Below are 17,281 nucleotides of genomic sequence, written 5' to 3'. Positions count from 1 at the left end.
TCGTCTGCTTTAATGTCATAATTACACAATATTTTGAAAATCTGTGTTGCTGAATCCTTTGCAATTTGTTCAATTAATATTGGAGAAGTCAAAGTAGAAAGACGGGAGTTGGGAAGCTTTAGCCTTTGGCCACACAAACCCACGGGGATTCTTTGTTTAAAATTCACGGAGTTGAAACTTTACTATGGATCAGAGCGGACATGTCAACCAGCAGGTTTCGGTGAGAAAATTGTGGTTAAAAAAATCGCCTCTTAGCGGATATCAGCTGAGCTTCTGCCTCCCATACAGCTGCCGTCGACACCCGGCCGTGGACGTACACTTTCGACTCACTAAAACACTAGCAACACAATAGAAAGATAAGGGATGTCCCAGATTTATCCTAGTAAATGTCTCTAAAAACATATTTCATTTCATTTTTATTTATCTCATTCATTGATGTGCATTTAGAACGATAAATAATTATATCACAATTATACAATTTAAATTCACACAATTCCTGAGAAGGAGCAGGATGAAGAAAATCTTATAATTTCCTGCCCCCTTTGACATAATACATTATCTTACTTCATGAATATCATTTAAGCCGACACATATATCCAAATGTGATGAAACAATCAAAAACAAAAAACACAAGAAAAACACAAGTGCAAAACTTCATAAAGTATAAACCAAACCAAGAAAATAATAGTAATAATATAATATACACCTCACGGAATGATACAGAGCAAATACAAAACCAGACAAAAAATAAGTAAAATAATAAATAAAAAACAAAATGTAAACACTTATGGCTGTCCATATGATCTTATCGTTCTATCTTTATATATTTTTTTCAATTGGAATATATTTTTACAGTTTTTTATCTCGTTGTAAAGAGAATTCCACAATTTTACCCCCACCACTGATGTACACATTTGTTTTAAAGTTGTCCTTGAATATTGTTGTTTGAATATTGTTATATGAATCCGTCAATCACGTTTTTTTTTTCTCTAGTCCGTTGCTATTAATATCTTCAAACACGAATCTTTCATCCTCGCTCAAATTAATGGGGAAATCGTGGTTTTCTCAGTCGAAATAGCTGTTTTAGTTGGAAGCTCCCATTAAAATCAATGTGAATATATGAGGAGCCATCAACATGTGACGTCATCTTCTGCAACTTCCGGTAGAGGCAGGGCTTTTCTCCAGTTGCAAACTTTATCGTGGATGTTCTCTACTAAATCCTTTCAGCAAAAATAGGGCAATATCGCGAAATGATCAAGTATGACACATAGAACGGACCTGCTATCAACGTTTGAACAAGAACATCTCATTTCAGTAGGCCTTTAACATCAATATTTACGGAACATGTCCACATTGAATATTGCATTTCTTTTTCACAGTTTATGAACTTACGTTCATATTTTGTTGAAGTATTACTCAATAAATATATTTATAAAGGATTTTTGATTTGTAGCCCTAGTTAACCTTGAAGTACCCCACTTGAGAAGCACTGCGCTCGAACATTCGCAGTCTTGCTAAATTATCGATGTGCTTACCTTACGTTAGCGTTAGCATGTGCTAGCTCCCAGCTAGCCTTACCTAGCCTGCTAACTGAACCCTCAAGCGGCGAGGTGCGCTCACACGGGCCGCCAGTCTCGCCCCAAAGCCCGGTCTTCCGCCCGTAGAAGCGTGTATATTCCCCGGGTGGTCGGCGGCGTGAGTAGAGAAAGCTGGCATCGTTGCAACAACACCGTTTCAAAATGGCTACCTTAGCAGCATGCTAGCGTGCTAACTTGCAATGTTGTGTGACAAAACCACCTACTTTCTCCGGAGCCCGGCCGGGCTTTTCTCGCCAACTGGAGGGCACAAGGAGTCCTCCCGCGAGGATGAGACGACGCCGCGGTGCGAGTAGAATGTCTCCGGCTGTTTGTTTGGCTTTTGTGTGCGCTCACCGCTGGCTGCTGCCACCTTAGGGGTTCGAACGGACTCGATGATGCTGCGTTCAAGACGTCACGTCATTATGCAACTCGGGACGGTTCGGTTGTGTGAGCTAAACGGACAAATCGTTAAAAATGAGATTTTTTTGTACCACCGGCCAGTATGATTTAAATTATTCGATCTTGTAACACCTATGATTGTGGCAAAAGTTTTAATTTGAACACTTTATGGATAGAGTAGGGATATTAAACAACGTGAACATGCGTACTCTTGAATGCAGCTTTTTTTCTACGCCACGGCCAGGCTCTACCATGGACATCTTCTAAGGCAGGGGTCGGCAACCTACAATGTTGAAAGAGCCATATTGGACCAAAAATACAACAACAAATCTGTCTTGAGCCGCCAAAAAATAAAAGCCATATTACATACAGATAGTGCGTCATGAGATATAAATTTAATTATGAGGGACTTAAAGCATACTTGCCAACCTTGAGACCTCCGATTTCGGGAGGTGGGGGGTGTGGGTTGTGGGTGAAGCGGAGGGCGTGGTTGGGGGCGTGGTTAAGAGTCAAATATTTAATATATATATATTAAATATGACCCGCGTTCCCAAAAAGCGAATAAGCAGTAGAAAATGGATGGATATATATAATACTTGACTTTCAGTGAATTTCATATAAATATATATATATATATATATATCTGCGATGAGGTGGCGACTCGTCCAGGGTGTACCCCGCCTTCCGCCCGATTGTAGCTGAGATAGGCGCCAGCGCCCCCCGCGACCCCGAAAGGGAATGAGCGGTAGAAAAAGGATGGATGGATGGATATTAAATATGACCCGCGATCCCAAAAAGCGAATAAGCAGTAGAAAATGGATGGATGGATGGATATTAAATATGACCCGCGATCCCAAAAAGCGAATAAGCAGTAGAAAATGGAAGGATATATATAATACTTGACTTTCAGTGAATTATATTAAAAAAAAATATATATATATATATATCTGCAATGAGGTGGCGACTTGTCCAGGGTGTACCCCGCCTTCCGCCCGATTGTAGCTGAGATAGGCGCCAGCGCCCCCCGCGACCCCGAAAGGGAATAAGCGGTAGAAAAAGGATGGATGGATGGATATTAAATATGACCCGCGATCCCAAAAAGCGAATAAGCAGTAGAAAATGGATGGATATATATAATACTTGACTTTCAGTGAATTATATTTAAAAAAAAAATATATATATATATATATATATATATATATATATATATATATATATATATATATCTGCAATGAGGTGCCGACTTGTCCAGGGTGTACCCCGCCTTCCGCCCGATTGTAGCTGAGATAGGCGCCAGCGCCCCCCGCCACCCCAAAAGGGAATAAGCGGTAGAAAATGGAAAAAAAAAAAATATATATATATATATATATATATATATATATATATATCTTGATTGGATTATCCAGAGAATAGTGCTCGATACCGTGGTAGAGCGCAATATGTAGGTGTGGGAAAAATCACAAGACTACTTCATCTCTACAGAACTGTTTCATGAGGGGTTCCCTCAAAATCTCCTGATGATTGAGGGAACCCCTCATGAAACAGTTCTGTAGAGATGAAGTAGTCTTGTGATTTTTCCCACACCTACATATATATATATATATATATATATCTGCAATGAGGTGGCGACTTGTCCAGGGTGTACCTTGCCTTCCGGCCGATTGTAGCTGAGATAGGCGCCAGCGCCCCCCGCGACCCCGAAAGGGAATAAGCGGTAGAAAATGGATGGATGGATGGATAGATATATATATATAGTGGGGCAAAAAAGTATTTAGTCAGCCAGCGATTGTGCAAGTTCTCCCACTTAAAATGATGACAGAGGTCTGTAATTTTCATCAATGGTTTGATTGATTGATTGATTAAATGATTGATACTTTTATTAGTAGATTGCACAGTCCATTACATATTCCGTACAATTGACCCGAATAAGTTTTTCAACTTGTTTAAGTCGGGGTCCACGTTAATCAATTCATGGTACTTCAACTGTGAGAGACAGAATGTGGAAAAAAAAATCCAGGAATTCACATTGTAGGAATTTTAAAGAATTTATTTGTAATTTATGGTGGAAAATAAGTATTCGGTCAACCATTCAAAGCTCTCACTGATGAAAGGAGGTTTTGGCTCAAAATCTCACGATACATGGCCCCATTCATTCTTTCCTTAACACGGATCAATCGTCCTGTCCCCTTAGCAGAAAAACAGCCCCAAAGCATGATGTTTCCACCCCCATGCTTCACAGTAGGTATGGTGTTCTTGGGATGCAACTCAGTATTCTTTTTCCTCCCAACACCACGAGTTGAGTTTATACCAAAATGGATACAAGGATGATACAGCAGAGGATTGGGAGAATGTCATGTGGTCAGATGAAAATAAAATAGATAATAAAGGTTGAAATGTCCATCTTTGTTCTATTCTCTGTCACTATTTTTCTTACCACTCTCTGGCAGAGAAGAAGTCTAGCAAAACTCCTAGCCATTATGGACAACACCTCCCACCCACTACACTCGGACCTTGTGGAGAGAATGAGCCCGTTCAGTGGAAGGCTCAGACTCCCAAAATGTAACACGGAACGACACAGCAGGTCCTTCATACCGACAGCCATCAGACTGTATAATGCATAAGTTCCTTGACTGCACTTAAATGTAGAATATATGTAGAATATATTTATATAGTATATATTATATATATGATATATTATATATATTATATTATTTATTATTATCATTGTTAATTGTGTGCGAACTGTGGTGTTGAATTAAATAAAGTACATTCTATTCTACATTCTATTTTTATTTTATGTACAGTAGATGGCAGTATTGTCCTGTTTAAGAGTGCCACAAGTTCACAACATTGGAGTTTACGGCAGACAAACTGCTTTACGGTAGACAAAAATGTGACTGCTGTTGTTGTGTGTTAGAAAATTTGTCCCGGGAGGTTTTCGGGAGGGGCGCTAAATTTCGGGAGTCTCCCGGAAAATCCGGGAGGGTTGGCAAGTATGACTTAAAGGAAACTAAATGACCTCAAATATACCAAATATACAAACCACGTTAAACCCAGATTCCGATCTAACAAAGGTCTTGACTCATTCTCCTTCTATGCCACATCAATGTGGGATGCACTCCCAACAGGTGTAAAGTAAGTACATCTCTATATTCCTTTAAAAGCGCTCTAAAACAACACCTCCAGGCAACTTCAACCCTTTACTCATACCCTCCAAATAATGTAAATAACTCAATGTATATACTATGATGATTAACTTGTGTGATGACTGTATTATGCTGATATTTGTACCATGAATTGATTAACGTGGACCCCGACTTAAACAAGTTGAAAAACTTATTCGGGTGTTACCATTTAGTGGTCAATTGTACGGAATATGTACTGAACTTTGTCAAGTATCAATTAATCAATAAAAAATACCTACAAATGAGACATAATGATCCAATATGTACATACAGCTAGCCTAAATAGCGTGTTAGCATCGATTAGCTTGCAGTCATGCAGGGACCAAATATGTCTGATTAGCACTCCACACAAGTCAATAACATCAACAAAACTCACCTTTGTGCATGTTTCATGCGCAGCGTTAAAAGTTTGGTGGACAAAATGAGACAGAAAACGAAGTGACACAAAACACGTCTTAGAAAGTCGGAGAAAGTTATACATGTAAACAAACTAGGGTGAGTTCAAGGACCGCCAAGAGTAGGACAAAACGGCGCTGGCCAAATACTCGAATCAGTGGAGCATTTTTAATAAAAACAGTGTGTTTTATAACAATTAGGGAGGTTTGTGTCATGTTTGTCTTCCTGCAGAAACCACATTAAAACAAAGAATATATTTTTTATATTTTTTTCCCTCATATTTTTCCATTTTTCATACATTTTTGAAAAAGCTCCAGAGACCCACTAGGGCGGCGCTAAAGAGCCGCATGCGGATTCCCGTTCTAAGGGTACGGAGCATAGAGCGCTACTGCCTACTGTCGCTGACGAGACGCAGGGCCGCCATCTTGGAGTGGTGATCATTTGGCAGGAGCAAAGAACTCTCAGCGCATTTCGTTCATCTTACTTCACTGAATACCACTCATTTTCATGCGCGTTTTTGTCATACGTGTAGTTATGATAAAGGACACATGTTTTATTATTCATAGTTTGCTTAACAGTAATATAATATTCTTATATGCTATAAATCAGGGGTGCCCATTACGTCGATCGCGAGCTACCAGTCGACCGCGGGGGGTGTGTCAGTCGATCTCCAGCCAGGCTTTTAAAAAAATAGACCTAAAAATTAGTGATCATCAATCTTCACCAAGACGTCACTTAAATGACATTCACGGTACCGGAGGGTCTTGTGAGATGACGCTGGCTGCTGCAAGATCATTATTATGAAAATATGACCGAGAGGAAGGCGAGAAACACTTTTTATTTCAACAGACTCTCGCGCCGTACCTTCCGTCAAAACTCTAAAGGCCGACTGCACATTTCCTATCTTCACAATAAAAGCCCTGCTTCATGCTGCCTGCGCTAACTAAATACAGAGTCTCGGAAAACTGGCGTGCACAAGCGATCCCTCAGATAGCTGGCGTGCACATCACCTGTGCACGCCAGCTTTCCGAGACTCTTATTTTGTTAGCGCAGGCAGCATGAAGCAGGGCTTTTATTGTGAAGATAGGAAATGTGCAGTCGGCCTTTAGAGTTTTGATGGAAGGGACGGCGCGAAAGTCTGTTGAAATAAAAAGTGTTTCTCGCCTTCCTCTCCGTCATTTTTTCATAATAATGAACTGGCAGCAGCCAGCGTCATCTCACAAGACCCTCGGGTGCCGTGAATGTCAATCAAGCAAGCTACGGAATTTGCCGCCAATGTTTTTCTTGTAAAGTGTATGGAAGCTGGATGAATTAGATGCCAAAAACCAACCACTTTCATGTGGTATTGTACAGAAAGGACAACTTTTTTTCTCCTCCATTTGAAAATGTGGGCGTTATCATCATTACTGTCTGATTCCAATCAATGCAAGTCATCAGAATCAGGTATTACACCAACTTATATTCTTGTCTTTGTGAAAGAAAGACATCTATATGTGTTACACATGCTTGTATTATCATTAAACACATTTAACTTGTTTACAAAAATGTCTCTTTCATAAATAAATAAATATAAATAATATATAAATGAGGTAGATCCCCTCGAGTTGGTCAATTGAAAAGTAGCTCGCCTGCAGAAAAAGTGTGGGCACCCCTGCTATAAATGAATGGACCAGGGGTAGGGAACCTATGTCTCTAGAGCAGTGGTCTCAGACACGTGGCCCATCGGCCAATTGCGGCCAGCGAGACGTTATTTTGCGGCCCCCACCTTAATATGAAAGTTTAATATTAGTTTTATATGAATGGCGCTTGACAGCGTTGTGTGCGGAGCTGAAGGAATCTACCAATCACGGTGTGGTATGTGGCTCTCGAGGGCCGAAAATTGACGTAACTTGCGTGATCCGAGCAGAGAAACGTTTTGCCCCCCCCCCTCGACGATTTTTTTTTTTTTTGGGTCCAAAATGGCTCTTTCAACATTCTGGGTTGCCTACCCCTGCATTAGTGGAAAAGCGACAAATGAGTGAAACGTTGCCATGGAGACGAGGGTTTTCTTACGGGCCTGGCTGCAGTCGTACCGCGACACCTGTCCTTCCGTAATAACAATCCCAGATAACCTGGACCTATTCAAACCGTTATTTGTTTTTTATTATTATTTAATTTGCATTGCCTCACATTACTTAATTCTCATTGTGTTCATTTATATTTTGGTTTTATTTTGTGTTGAAAACAAAAATAAAGATATTTAAAAATATTTTTTTCAATAATTTTTTCTTGCGGCCCCTGCCTCACCCAGACTCTGCATCCAGTGGCCCCCAGGTAAATTGAGTTTGAGACCCCTGCTTTACAGTCATACCCAACTATTGTGACCAGGGGCCCCGAAAGGGGGGGTAAAGGAGACGGATTCTAGGGGCCCATGATGGAGGGGGGCCCAGAGAGGCCCGTAATGATGATGAAAACATAATAATGAAAAAATAATGACACTAACTTGGGGGCCCTTGTAAAGATTATTTTCATGGGGCCCAAAATCCCTAGCGGCGCCCCTGATTGTGACAACGACTTTTTACTATCAACTGAGTTTCATTTTTTAAGGATTTCTGCTGGTGGTGTGCCTCTGGACTTTTTCAATGAAAACAATGTGCCTCGGCTTAAAAAAGGTTAAAAAACACTGCTATAAGCTGCTCGCCGGATCCTCATCACCACTTCAAGATGGCGGCCCAAATTCTCGCGTCACATCAGCCAATGCTGCGTCTACTTCTAACATGTCTATGGACAAAACAATCGATAGCGGAACTTGTCGTGTTTAGTTTGAGGGGAAAGCATGTGAGATTTGATGTTGAGTGAGGTTGTGAAATGATCAGGTTTACCTTTAATGCACCGAGGAAGGCGAACATGTCACTTTGAAGCGTTTGAGAGGACCGATTTACAGCTCAGGCATTTAATCGAAGGCCGATTAAATGAGCAAGATGGCGACCATGTCACTTTGAAGTGTTTGAGAGGACCGATTTACAGCTCAGGCATTTAATCGAAGGCCGATTAAATGAGCAAGATGGCGACCAACGACCCCCGATAAAGCCAGAGAACGTCAACATTGAAGTGTTTTTAAGCGTCAGCGCGGAATTTGACACGCTTTGGAAGACAAAAAGAAGGTACTTTTTCATCTATGCGGGTGAATGTGGACATTAATGAACGCTTGCTCGATACTGCGTCACGTTTCGGGCTTAGTTAGCTCGCTGAAGCAGGAGTGAGTACGAGTAAAGGCCCGACGAAATACAAAATAAAAGCACGACATTTTTGTACAAAACAATACTACAAACTAATGAAGTCACCCTCCATGCGGATAGTTCATTTGACTGGATAAGACACCCTACGTTTAGATAAATATATCTTGAAATGAACAGGACTTTATAAAATGAGAAATTAGTATTTTATTCTGAAAACGAACATTATTCAACTTGCAACGCTTAAATTAAACATGCAAAACTAACTTTTCTAACGTGACAATAGACCGTGGAGGAATTGCGGATACATTTGGGCATACTTGCCAACCTGAGTGTGGCCACCGCTGCTGCCCACTGCTCCCCTCACCTCTCGGGGAGTAAACAAGGGTGATGGGTCAAATGCAGAGAATACGTTTGCCACACCTCGTGTGCATACAAATTCAGCGCCTCTCCCGAAAACCTCCTGGGACAAATTTTCTCCTGAAAATCTCCCAAAATTCAGGCGGACCGAGTGACGTGTCGACAGCCTGCTTTCACGTCCGCTTTCCCACAATATAAACAGAGTGCCTGCCCAATGACGTTATAACTGTAGAATGATCGAGGGCGAGTTCTTGGTTTCTTATGTGGGTTTATTGTTAGGCAACAACACACAACAACAGCAGTCACGTTTTCGTCGACCGTAAAACAGTTTGTCTGCCGTAAATAGCAATGTTGTGACACTTTTAAACAGGACAATACTGCCATCTACTGTACATGCATATGTGACAATAACATCTACGGCTTTGAGAGCAGTGGTTCTCAACCTTTTTTCAGAGATGTACCCCCTGTGAAATTTTTTTTAATTCAAGTACCCCCTAATCAGAGCAAAGCATTTTTGGTTAAAAAGATAAAGAAGTAAAATACAGCACTATGTCATCAGTTTCTGATTTATTAAATTGTATAACAGTGCAAAATATTGCTCATTTGTAGTGGTCTTTCTTGAACTATTTAGAAAAAAAAGATATAAAAATAACAAAAAAATTGTTGAAAAATAAACAAGTGATTCAATTATAAATATAGATTTCTACACATACTGCGATGAGGTGGTGACTTGTCCAGGGTGTACTTCGCTTTACGCCTGATTGTAGCTGTGATAGGCACCAGCGACCCCAAAGGGAATAAGCAGGTGGATGGATAGCTGTAAATCTACTCCTCCCCTCTAAGCCACGCCCCCAGCCCCCACCTCCCGAAATCGGAGGTCTCAAGGTTGGCAAGTATGTATTTGGGTGAATGCTTCAAAGAATATGTTTTTATCCATTCATCCATCCATTTTCTACCGCTTGTCCTTTTTAGGGTTGCGGGGGGTGCTGGAAGGCGGGATACACCCTTATTTATTATTATTATTGTTGTTATTATTTTCCACATTTTCGCGGGCTCTACCTTCAATTTTTCACCTGATTCAAAGCGTTCCAACTTCAAACAGTTCAGTCTATTCAGGAACTGCAGGCTTTCCATTCACAAATTCCCAGATTTCCAGGTTTTCTGGGACATTTTTCCCATTTAAAATGAATTGGCCATTTTTCAAGCTTCCACCATTTCCACATTTTTCGTCCTATTCAACACATTCCACTCATCCTGGACATTCAAACTATTATTTTTCCAAGTTCAAGAAAATTCCAGGAATTCAATTTTTTTTAAAACCCTTTTTCTGTTGACTACTCCTTCCACATTTTTCAACCCACTTCAACTGTTCCACCGTCCAAACATTCCTCTTAATCAGGACTAAAACAAAGATGTTTTGTGAACTGGAAAAAATTCCCCGTTTTCCCGAAATTCCTGGAATCCCTTAATAGAATTTCTCAATGAAAAATGTTACCACTTAAACATTTTTTGACCAATTAGAAAATTCCAACACCAACTCATTCAGAACATTTAAGCCTTTCACAATTTTCCTCAAAAAATCCCGCTTTTCCAGAAATTTCCGTTGAAATGAAAGGAACATTCTTAATTGTTCCACAACTCCCACATTTTTTATCCGTTTCAAACCGTTCCAACTTCCAAAATATTCCGGAATTGTGTGCTCTCCTTTAACAATTAAGAAAAAAATTCCCAGATTTCCGAGAATTCACAGTTTTGCGGGACATTTTTTCCATTTAAAATGAATTATCAATTTTTCTAACTTCCATTTGCACATTTTTCAACCTATTCAAAGCATTCCACCTTCAACACATTCCACTCATCCTGGACATTCAAGTGATTATTTTTCCAAGTTCCAAAAATTCCAGGAATTCCATTTTTTTTTTAAACCCTTTTTCTGTTGACTACTCCTTCCACATTTTTCAACCCACTTCAACTGTTCCACCGTCCAAACATTCCTCTTAATCAGGACAAAAACAAAGATGTTTTGTGAACTGGAAAAAAATTCCCCGTTTTCCTGAAATTCCTGGAATCCCTTAATAGAATTTCTCAATGAAAAATGTTACTACTTCAACATTTTTTGACCAATTAGAAAATTCCAACACCAACTCATTCAGAACATTTAAGCCTTCTAACATTTTCCCCAAAAATTCCCGGTTTTCCCGAAATTCCTGGAATTCCTTAATAGACATTTTCAATGAAAATGTTACTACTTCGACATTTCTCGACCAATTAGAAAAATTCCAACACAAACTCATTCAGAACATTTAAGCCTTTCATTATTTCCCCCCAAAAATCCCGCTTTTCCAGAAATTTCCGTCGAAATGAAAGGAACATTCTTAATTGTTCCACAACTCCCACATTTTTTATCCGTTTCAAACCGTTCCAACTTCCAAAATATTCCGGAATTGTGTGCTCTCCTTTAACAATCAAGAAAAAAATTCCCGGATTTCCAAGAATTCACAGTTTTCCGGGACATTTTTTCCATTTAAAAGGAATTATCCATTTTTCTAACTTCCACCATTTCCACATTTTCAACCTATTCAAAGCATTCCACCTTCAACACATTCCACTCATCCTGGACATTCAAGTGATTATTTTTCCAAGTTCCAAAAATTCCAGGAATTCCATTTTTTTTTTAAACCCCTTTTCTGTTGACTACTCCTTCCACATTTTTCAACCCACTTCAACTGTTCCACCGTCCAAACATTCCTCTTAATCAGGACAAAAACAAAGATGTTTTGTGAACTGGAAAAAATTCCCGGTTTTCCCAAAATTCCTTAATAGAATTTCTCAATTAAAAATGTTACTATTTCAACATTTCTTGACCAATTAGAAAATTCCAAAACCAACTCATTCAGAACATTTAATTAAGCCTTCTACCATTTTCCCCAAAAATTCCCGGTTTTCCCGAAATTCCTTATTACCATTTCTATATTAAAAGTGTTACTATTTCAACATTTCTTGACTAATTTTAAAAAATGCCAACACTAACCATTTCAACTCATTCAGAACATTTTCCCCCAAATTCCCGCTTTTCTCAAAATTGCCATTGAAATGAACTTCTTCAAAGTTCCACAACTCCCACATTTTTTATTCGTTTCAAACCATTCCAACTTCACAATATTCAGGAAGTGTGTGATCTCCTTCAACAATTACATTTTTTTCCCCAGGATTTCCAAAAATTCACAGTGTTCAGCGACATTTTCCCCATTCAAAATGAATTATCAATTTTTTAAACTTCCACATTTTTCAACCCACTCCACCATCGACACATCCAACTAACACTTTCCCAATTTCCCAAACCAATTTCCGTTTTTCCTGGAAATTCGAACTCTTCCACCATTCATGCCACATTCTATCAGCATTTCACTTCAACTTCATTCAACGGGATGAGGAATTGCCTCATCTAGTCACGTACGGCTCCTTTAAATTGAGTGTCAAGAAATGAAGGCCACCGTGTGAGTCTCATGAAATATGTTCTTTCTTCAGATCAGACATGTTGGGACTTGCAGCTGGCAGATATCTGATTGCTGGGGTGAGTCCAGGAGAAAAGTGTGTGTGTGATTACCTGCGAGGTGTGATGAGAACCCGGGTGCTGTGTTTGCAGCGTCCAATATGGAGATGCCTTCAAGCTGCAGCTCTGCAGACCCGTGCTCCGGTGTGGTCTGCACCCCGACCCGTCAGCTGGGCCGCCTCACGTCTCTGCCATTCAGACACCAAGGGTTCCGGTTTGAGAACCATCACGCGGGCCCCAAAACCCGCCCTGTACCTTGGTTTCTCCGGGCTGCTGCCCTTCGTGGCTGCCCCCGTCCTCATGGCGACGACGCAGTCCTTCTACCCGGAGGTGGCGTACGCCCAACTGGTGTACGGCGCCTGCATCGTATCCTTCCTGGGGGGCGCCCGCTGGGGTTTCGCCATACCGGACGGAAGTCCCGCTCGGCCGGACTGGAAGAACCTAGGCAACAGCTTTGTTCCGTCGCTTTTGGCCTGGCTGGCGCTGCTCTGCGGGCACAATGTGGCGGAGGGGGTCCTGGTCCTTCTCCTGGGCTTAGGTCTGTGTCTGCACTATGACCTGAGACTGCTCCCCGGCTACCCCCCCTGGTTCAAAACCATGAGGTGTGTCCTCACGCTGGTGGCCGCCTGCTCGCTGGTGGCCACCTTGATGCTGAAGAAGTTCTGCCCTGAGAAAAAGCTCCTAAGTTCGTGAGTCACTTCGACTTAATAAAATGTACAATAAGTCCTCTGGATCCGCCTTTTTATTTATTCATTCATTTGATAGGGAAATCATAATACAGGTACTGAAAAAATAAAATAAAAATTAAAGCTGCGAGCAGCGATGGACAGGACCGACTTTTGCTGGTGTTTCCTGCCTTTACCCATTCAACATATCTTTACCTGCACATTACCTACCTTCCCTGCATCCTGGAGTCACACTGGTGCTTCTTTCTGTCACCCATACACGCTGGTGCTTCCTGCCATCACCCAGACAACATATCTTTACCTGCACATTACCTACCTTCTCTGTATCCTGGAGTCAAACTGGTGCCTGCTTCTTTCACCCAGTCAACATATCTTTACCCGCACATTACCTACCTTCTCTGTATCCTGGAGTCAAACTGGTGCCTGCTTCTTTCACCCAGTCAACATATCTTTACCCGCACATTACTTACCTTCTCCGCATTGTGTGGTCACGCTGGTGCTTCCTGCTTTTAAGCGGCCATCTTGAGACGGCAGCAGCGCAGCAGCTCTTTGAAGGCTCGTAAAATCAAAACCGGAACAGTTAGAAAAACTCTTTGCGCAAGTTTTAATCAGAAGGGTTCAATCTCTCTCCTGTGCGAGTTTGAAGCCGACACAACAAACGCGCGCTCAAAGGAGATAATGTTTGAAAAAAGGTGACGGGTTTTTACAAAACTTTCGTTTTGAAGGGGTGATTGCCAACTTCCTGTTGATTTTTGCTGAAGGATGTCAATGAATGAAATGTAGGTCTAAGTGAGACCTACATAGAGGTTTTTGTTTCATGTCTCTACGACATTCCTACCGGAAGTGACAAGCAGTTTTGTCTGTGTTTTCTTCCTAGGAGCAGTTTTGTCTGTGTTTTATTCCTAGGGGGCGCTAGAGCGCAATTTTTAGTTTTGGGGCTTGCTTTTTTGTTTTTTTAATTAGATCGCAATTTACACCAGTCCTAATGTGTGTGTCCAGTTTGGTGAGTTTTGAAGCATTTTAAGGGGGTCAAATTACAGCTCAAAGAGGCAAAAATGAAATTTTTTAGGAAACTTTTGTTTTGAAGGGGTTTTTGCCAACTTCCTGTTGATTTTTGCTTAAGGAGGTCAGTGTATGAAATCTATGGCTAAGTCAGACCTACATAGAGGTTTTTGTTTCATGTCTCTACGACATTCCTAACGGAAGTTACAAGCAGTTTTGTCTGTTTTTTCCTAGGGGGCGCTAGAGCGCAATTTTGTTTTTTTGATTAGATCACAATTTTCGCCAGTCCTGATGTGTGTGTTAAATTTGGTGAGTTTGGAAGCATGTTAAGGGGGTCAAATTACAGCTCAAAGAGGCGGCGGTATAATTATAATAAAACCTTAGAAATACAATAGGGTCCTCTGTCCTAAGGGGACATACGGTCCCTAATAATATATATATATATATATATACCGTATTTCCCGGACCATAAGGCACACTTAAAATCCTCAAAACTTAACAGTGCGCCTTATAATCTGGTGCACCTAATGTTAGGAATAATTCTGGTTGCGCTTACTGACCTCGAAGCTATTTTATTTGGTACATGGCGTAATAAGTTTGACCAGTAGATGGCAGCCACACATAAGAGGTAAGTGTAGGCTGCACTATGTTGACAACGTGACTCAAGTAAACAACACCAACATTTTATATGCTTCATTGAAAATATAGAAAATTACACATGGCTGTCAACAATCCATCAAAATGTTTTAGTAGGACTTTGGTAAGCTACGACGCCGCGCCGCTTGATGGATTGTACTGTGCTTCAACATAGGAGTATTATTATGCTGTGTGTAAGGTAAGACATATTATTTGGTGTTTTGTTTCGCAATATTATGCAAAAGAAACTTTTCTCACCTTCTGGTACCTGCTGATCTGTATTTGGGATCTGCATAAGTCCTGAAAAATTGCACGCCTCCACCTTTGTAGTCCGTAATATTTTTTTTGGGTTGATCCGCCTTTTAAAAAAACAACATTTATTTATTAATTTGATAGGGAAATTATAATACAGGTACTGAGAAACAGACAGTTCCGAAAAAGAAAAAAAAATTTGATTCGCCTTTTATTTATTCATTTGATATGGGAAAGGTTGTGTGGATTGGGTCATATATAAAAATGTTGTGCTGGAGACACTTTAAAGTGCAAGACAATGATAGTCATCATTGTCATTGTCACCGACGTACCATTGGGGTGAGTTTTTCCTTGCCCTTATGTGGGTTTGTCGTTGTGGTTTGTGCAGCCCTTTGAGACACTTGTGATTTAGGGCTATATAAATAAACATTGATTGATTGATAGGGAAATCATAATACAGGTAAGAAGAAACAACCCCCCCCACACCCCCCCCCCCAAAAAAATATATATATATATATTTTAAGCCATCTTTTAATTTATTTGTTTATTTTTAATCCTATTTATTTGATAGGGATATCATAATACAAATACGGAGAAACAGACCCCCCCCCCCAAAAAGTACAAAAGAAATATATATATTTTTTCAAGTCACCGTTTTATTTATATATTTTTTTTAAATCCTATTTATTTATTTGATAGGAATATCATAATACGGATACGGAGAAACAGACCCCCCCCCCCAAAAAAAAATAGAAAAGAAAGCTGCCTTTTTTCTCTTTTTTTTAAGTCATATTTATTTATTTGTTTGATAGGAAAAATATAATACAGATACTGATAAACAGACCCCTCTCCAAAAAAAATTAAAAAAAATACAAAAGGAAAAAAGGAATTGTTTTTTTTTTTGAGCAGCCTATTTATTTATTTATTTTTTTCCTATTCATTTATTTATTTGATAGGGAAATCGTAATACATATACGGCGAAAAAGACCCCACTCGTCCCAAAAAATATATAAAAAGAAAAGAAAAAATGTATGGGTTTTTTTGAGCTGCCTTTTTTTTTTTTTTTTTAGGTCATATGTATTTATTTATTTGGTAGGGAAATCATAATACAGATACTGAGAAACAGACACCCCCACCCACCCAAAAAAAGAACTTTTTTATTTTTTTTTGAGCCGCCTGTTTTCTTTCTTAAAAAAAATATATATATATTTATTTGATAGGACTCCCCCCTAAAAACAAAATTATATATATAAAAAAAAACCTTATTTTTTTACATTTTAGTAAAAGAGCAAACAGGTGGAATTTCATGAAAAAAGTTGCAATGTTGACTCTAATAACACAATGTTGTTGTTTTTATTGTCATTGCTCAAAAAACGATAATAAATCACAATCAATGTAGTTATGAATTATTGACATATTCAAAGCGCCAATCACTTCACATCAAATATTCCACTATTGTGTATATATTGTTTGGAAAAACAGAGTCTTCTATAACAAAAAGGGTATTGAACATTAAAAAGTAAATAAAATAAGACTTTCTATCGACAGAAAGATTGGAAGTGGATCTAGAGAGATATAAATAAAAAATCACTGTTGTGCATTCACGCACAGCATAAAAGGTTCGGTGGACAAAATGAGACAGAGTGGCATAAAAAAACGTCTTTCTGTGGCAGCGCATGTAAAAGAAACTATGGTGAGTTCAAGGACCGCTAAAGTTAGTAGGCTAAAACGGCGCTTGCCAAATGCTCTCTTCAGTGAGGCATGTTTCATATGAAGATTTCCAACAATAAGGAAAGTTTGTGTCATGTTTGTCCTCCAATAGAAACAATATTCAAACTAAATACATATTTTTTTCCCCCTAAACTTTTTCCATTTTCATACATTTTTGAAAAAGCTCCAGGGAGCCGGTTTAAGTGCAGGGAAGAAAAGAGCGTATAAATACCCTGTGGCACAGGTAAGGTGCAGATTCCAGTTGCCAGGCGGTCAGAGCACGGCCAGTCCTCCGTCACAGCGGCTGGTG

At 39.8% G+C, this 17,281-nt stretch overlaps 3 protein-coding genes across 6 annotated transcripts in view; 1 reads left to right on the top strand and 2 right to left on the bottom strand.

Moving 5' to 3' along the window:
- The window catches only part of LOC133550831 (vasculin-like protein 1), a 42,069-nt gene extending 40,079 nt beyond the window's left edge, over window positions 1-1,990 (bottom strand). For 2 of the 3 annotated variants that reach the window (XM_061896898.1, XM_061896895.1), the window contains exon 1: window positions 1,802-1,990. The gene's annotated coding sequence lies outside the window, so the exon portion shown is untranslated. Of the gene's footprint in view, window positions 1-1,535; window positions 1,710-1,801 lie in introns of all 3 variants that reach the window. The other variant, XM_061896896.1, reaches the window with a different exon arrangement.
- A 6,433-nt stretch (window positions 1,991-8,423) lies between these two features.
- LOC133550830 (transmembrane protein 69-like) lies at window positions 8,424-13,416 on the top strand. The gene is made up of 3 exons (XM_061896894.1): window positions 8,424-8,700; window positions 12,661-12,706; window positions 12,779-13,416. Exons 2-3 carry the CDS (start codon window positions 12,668-12,670, stop codon window positions 13,376-13,378), a joined length of 639 nt encoding a protein of 212 aa, XP_061752878.1. The 5' UTR covers window positions 8,424-8,700; window positions 12,661-12,667; the 3' UTR covers window positions 13,379-13,416.
- A 3,169-nt stretch (window positions 13,417-16,585) lies between these two features.
- ipp (intracisternal A particle-promoted polypeptide) overlaps window positions 16,586-17,281 on the bottom strand; it is an 18,727-nt gene continuing 18,031 nt past the window's right edge. For both annotated transcript variants that reach the window (XM_061896893.1, XM_061896892.1), the window contains exon 10: window positions 16,586-17,281. This exon is cut by the window's right edge. In XM_061896893.1, coding sequence (XP_061752877.1) covers window positions 17,245-17,281 — 37 coding nt within the window. In that variant the 3' untranslated portion in view covers window positions 16,586-17,244.

The sequence above is a fragment of the Nerophis ophidion genome, linkage group LG04, assembly GCF_033978795.1.
Source record: "Nerophis ophidion isolate RoL-2023_Sa linkage group LG04, RoL_Noph_v1.0, whole genome shotgun sequence".
Taxonomy (NCBI): domain Eukaryota; kingdom Metazoa; phylum Chordata; class Actinopteri; order Syngnathiformes; family Syngnathidae; genus Nerophis; species Nerophis ophidion.
Note: the sequence above shows the minus strand (reverse complement) of the source record. Positions and strands in the feature narration are given on the sequence as shown.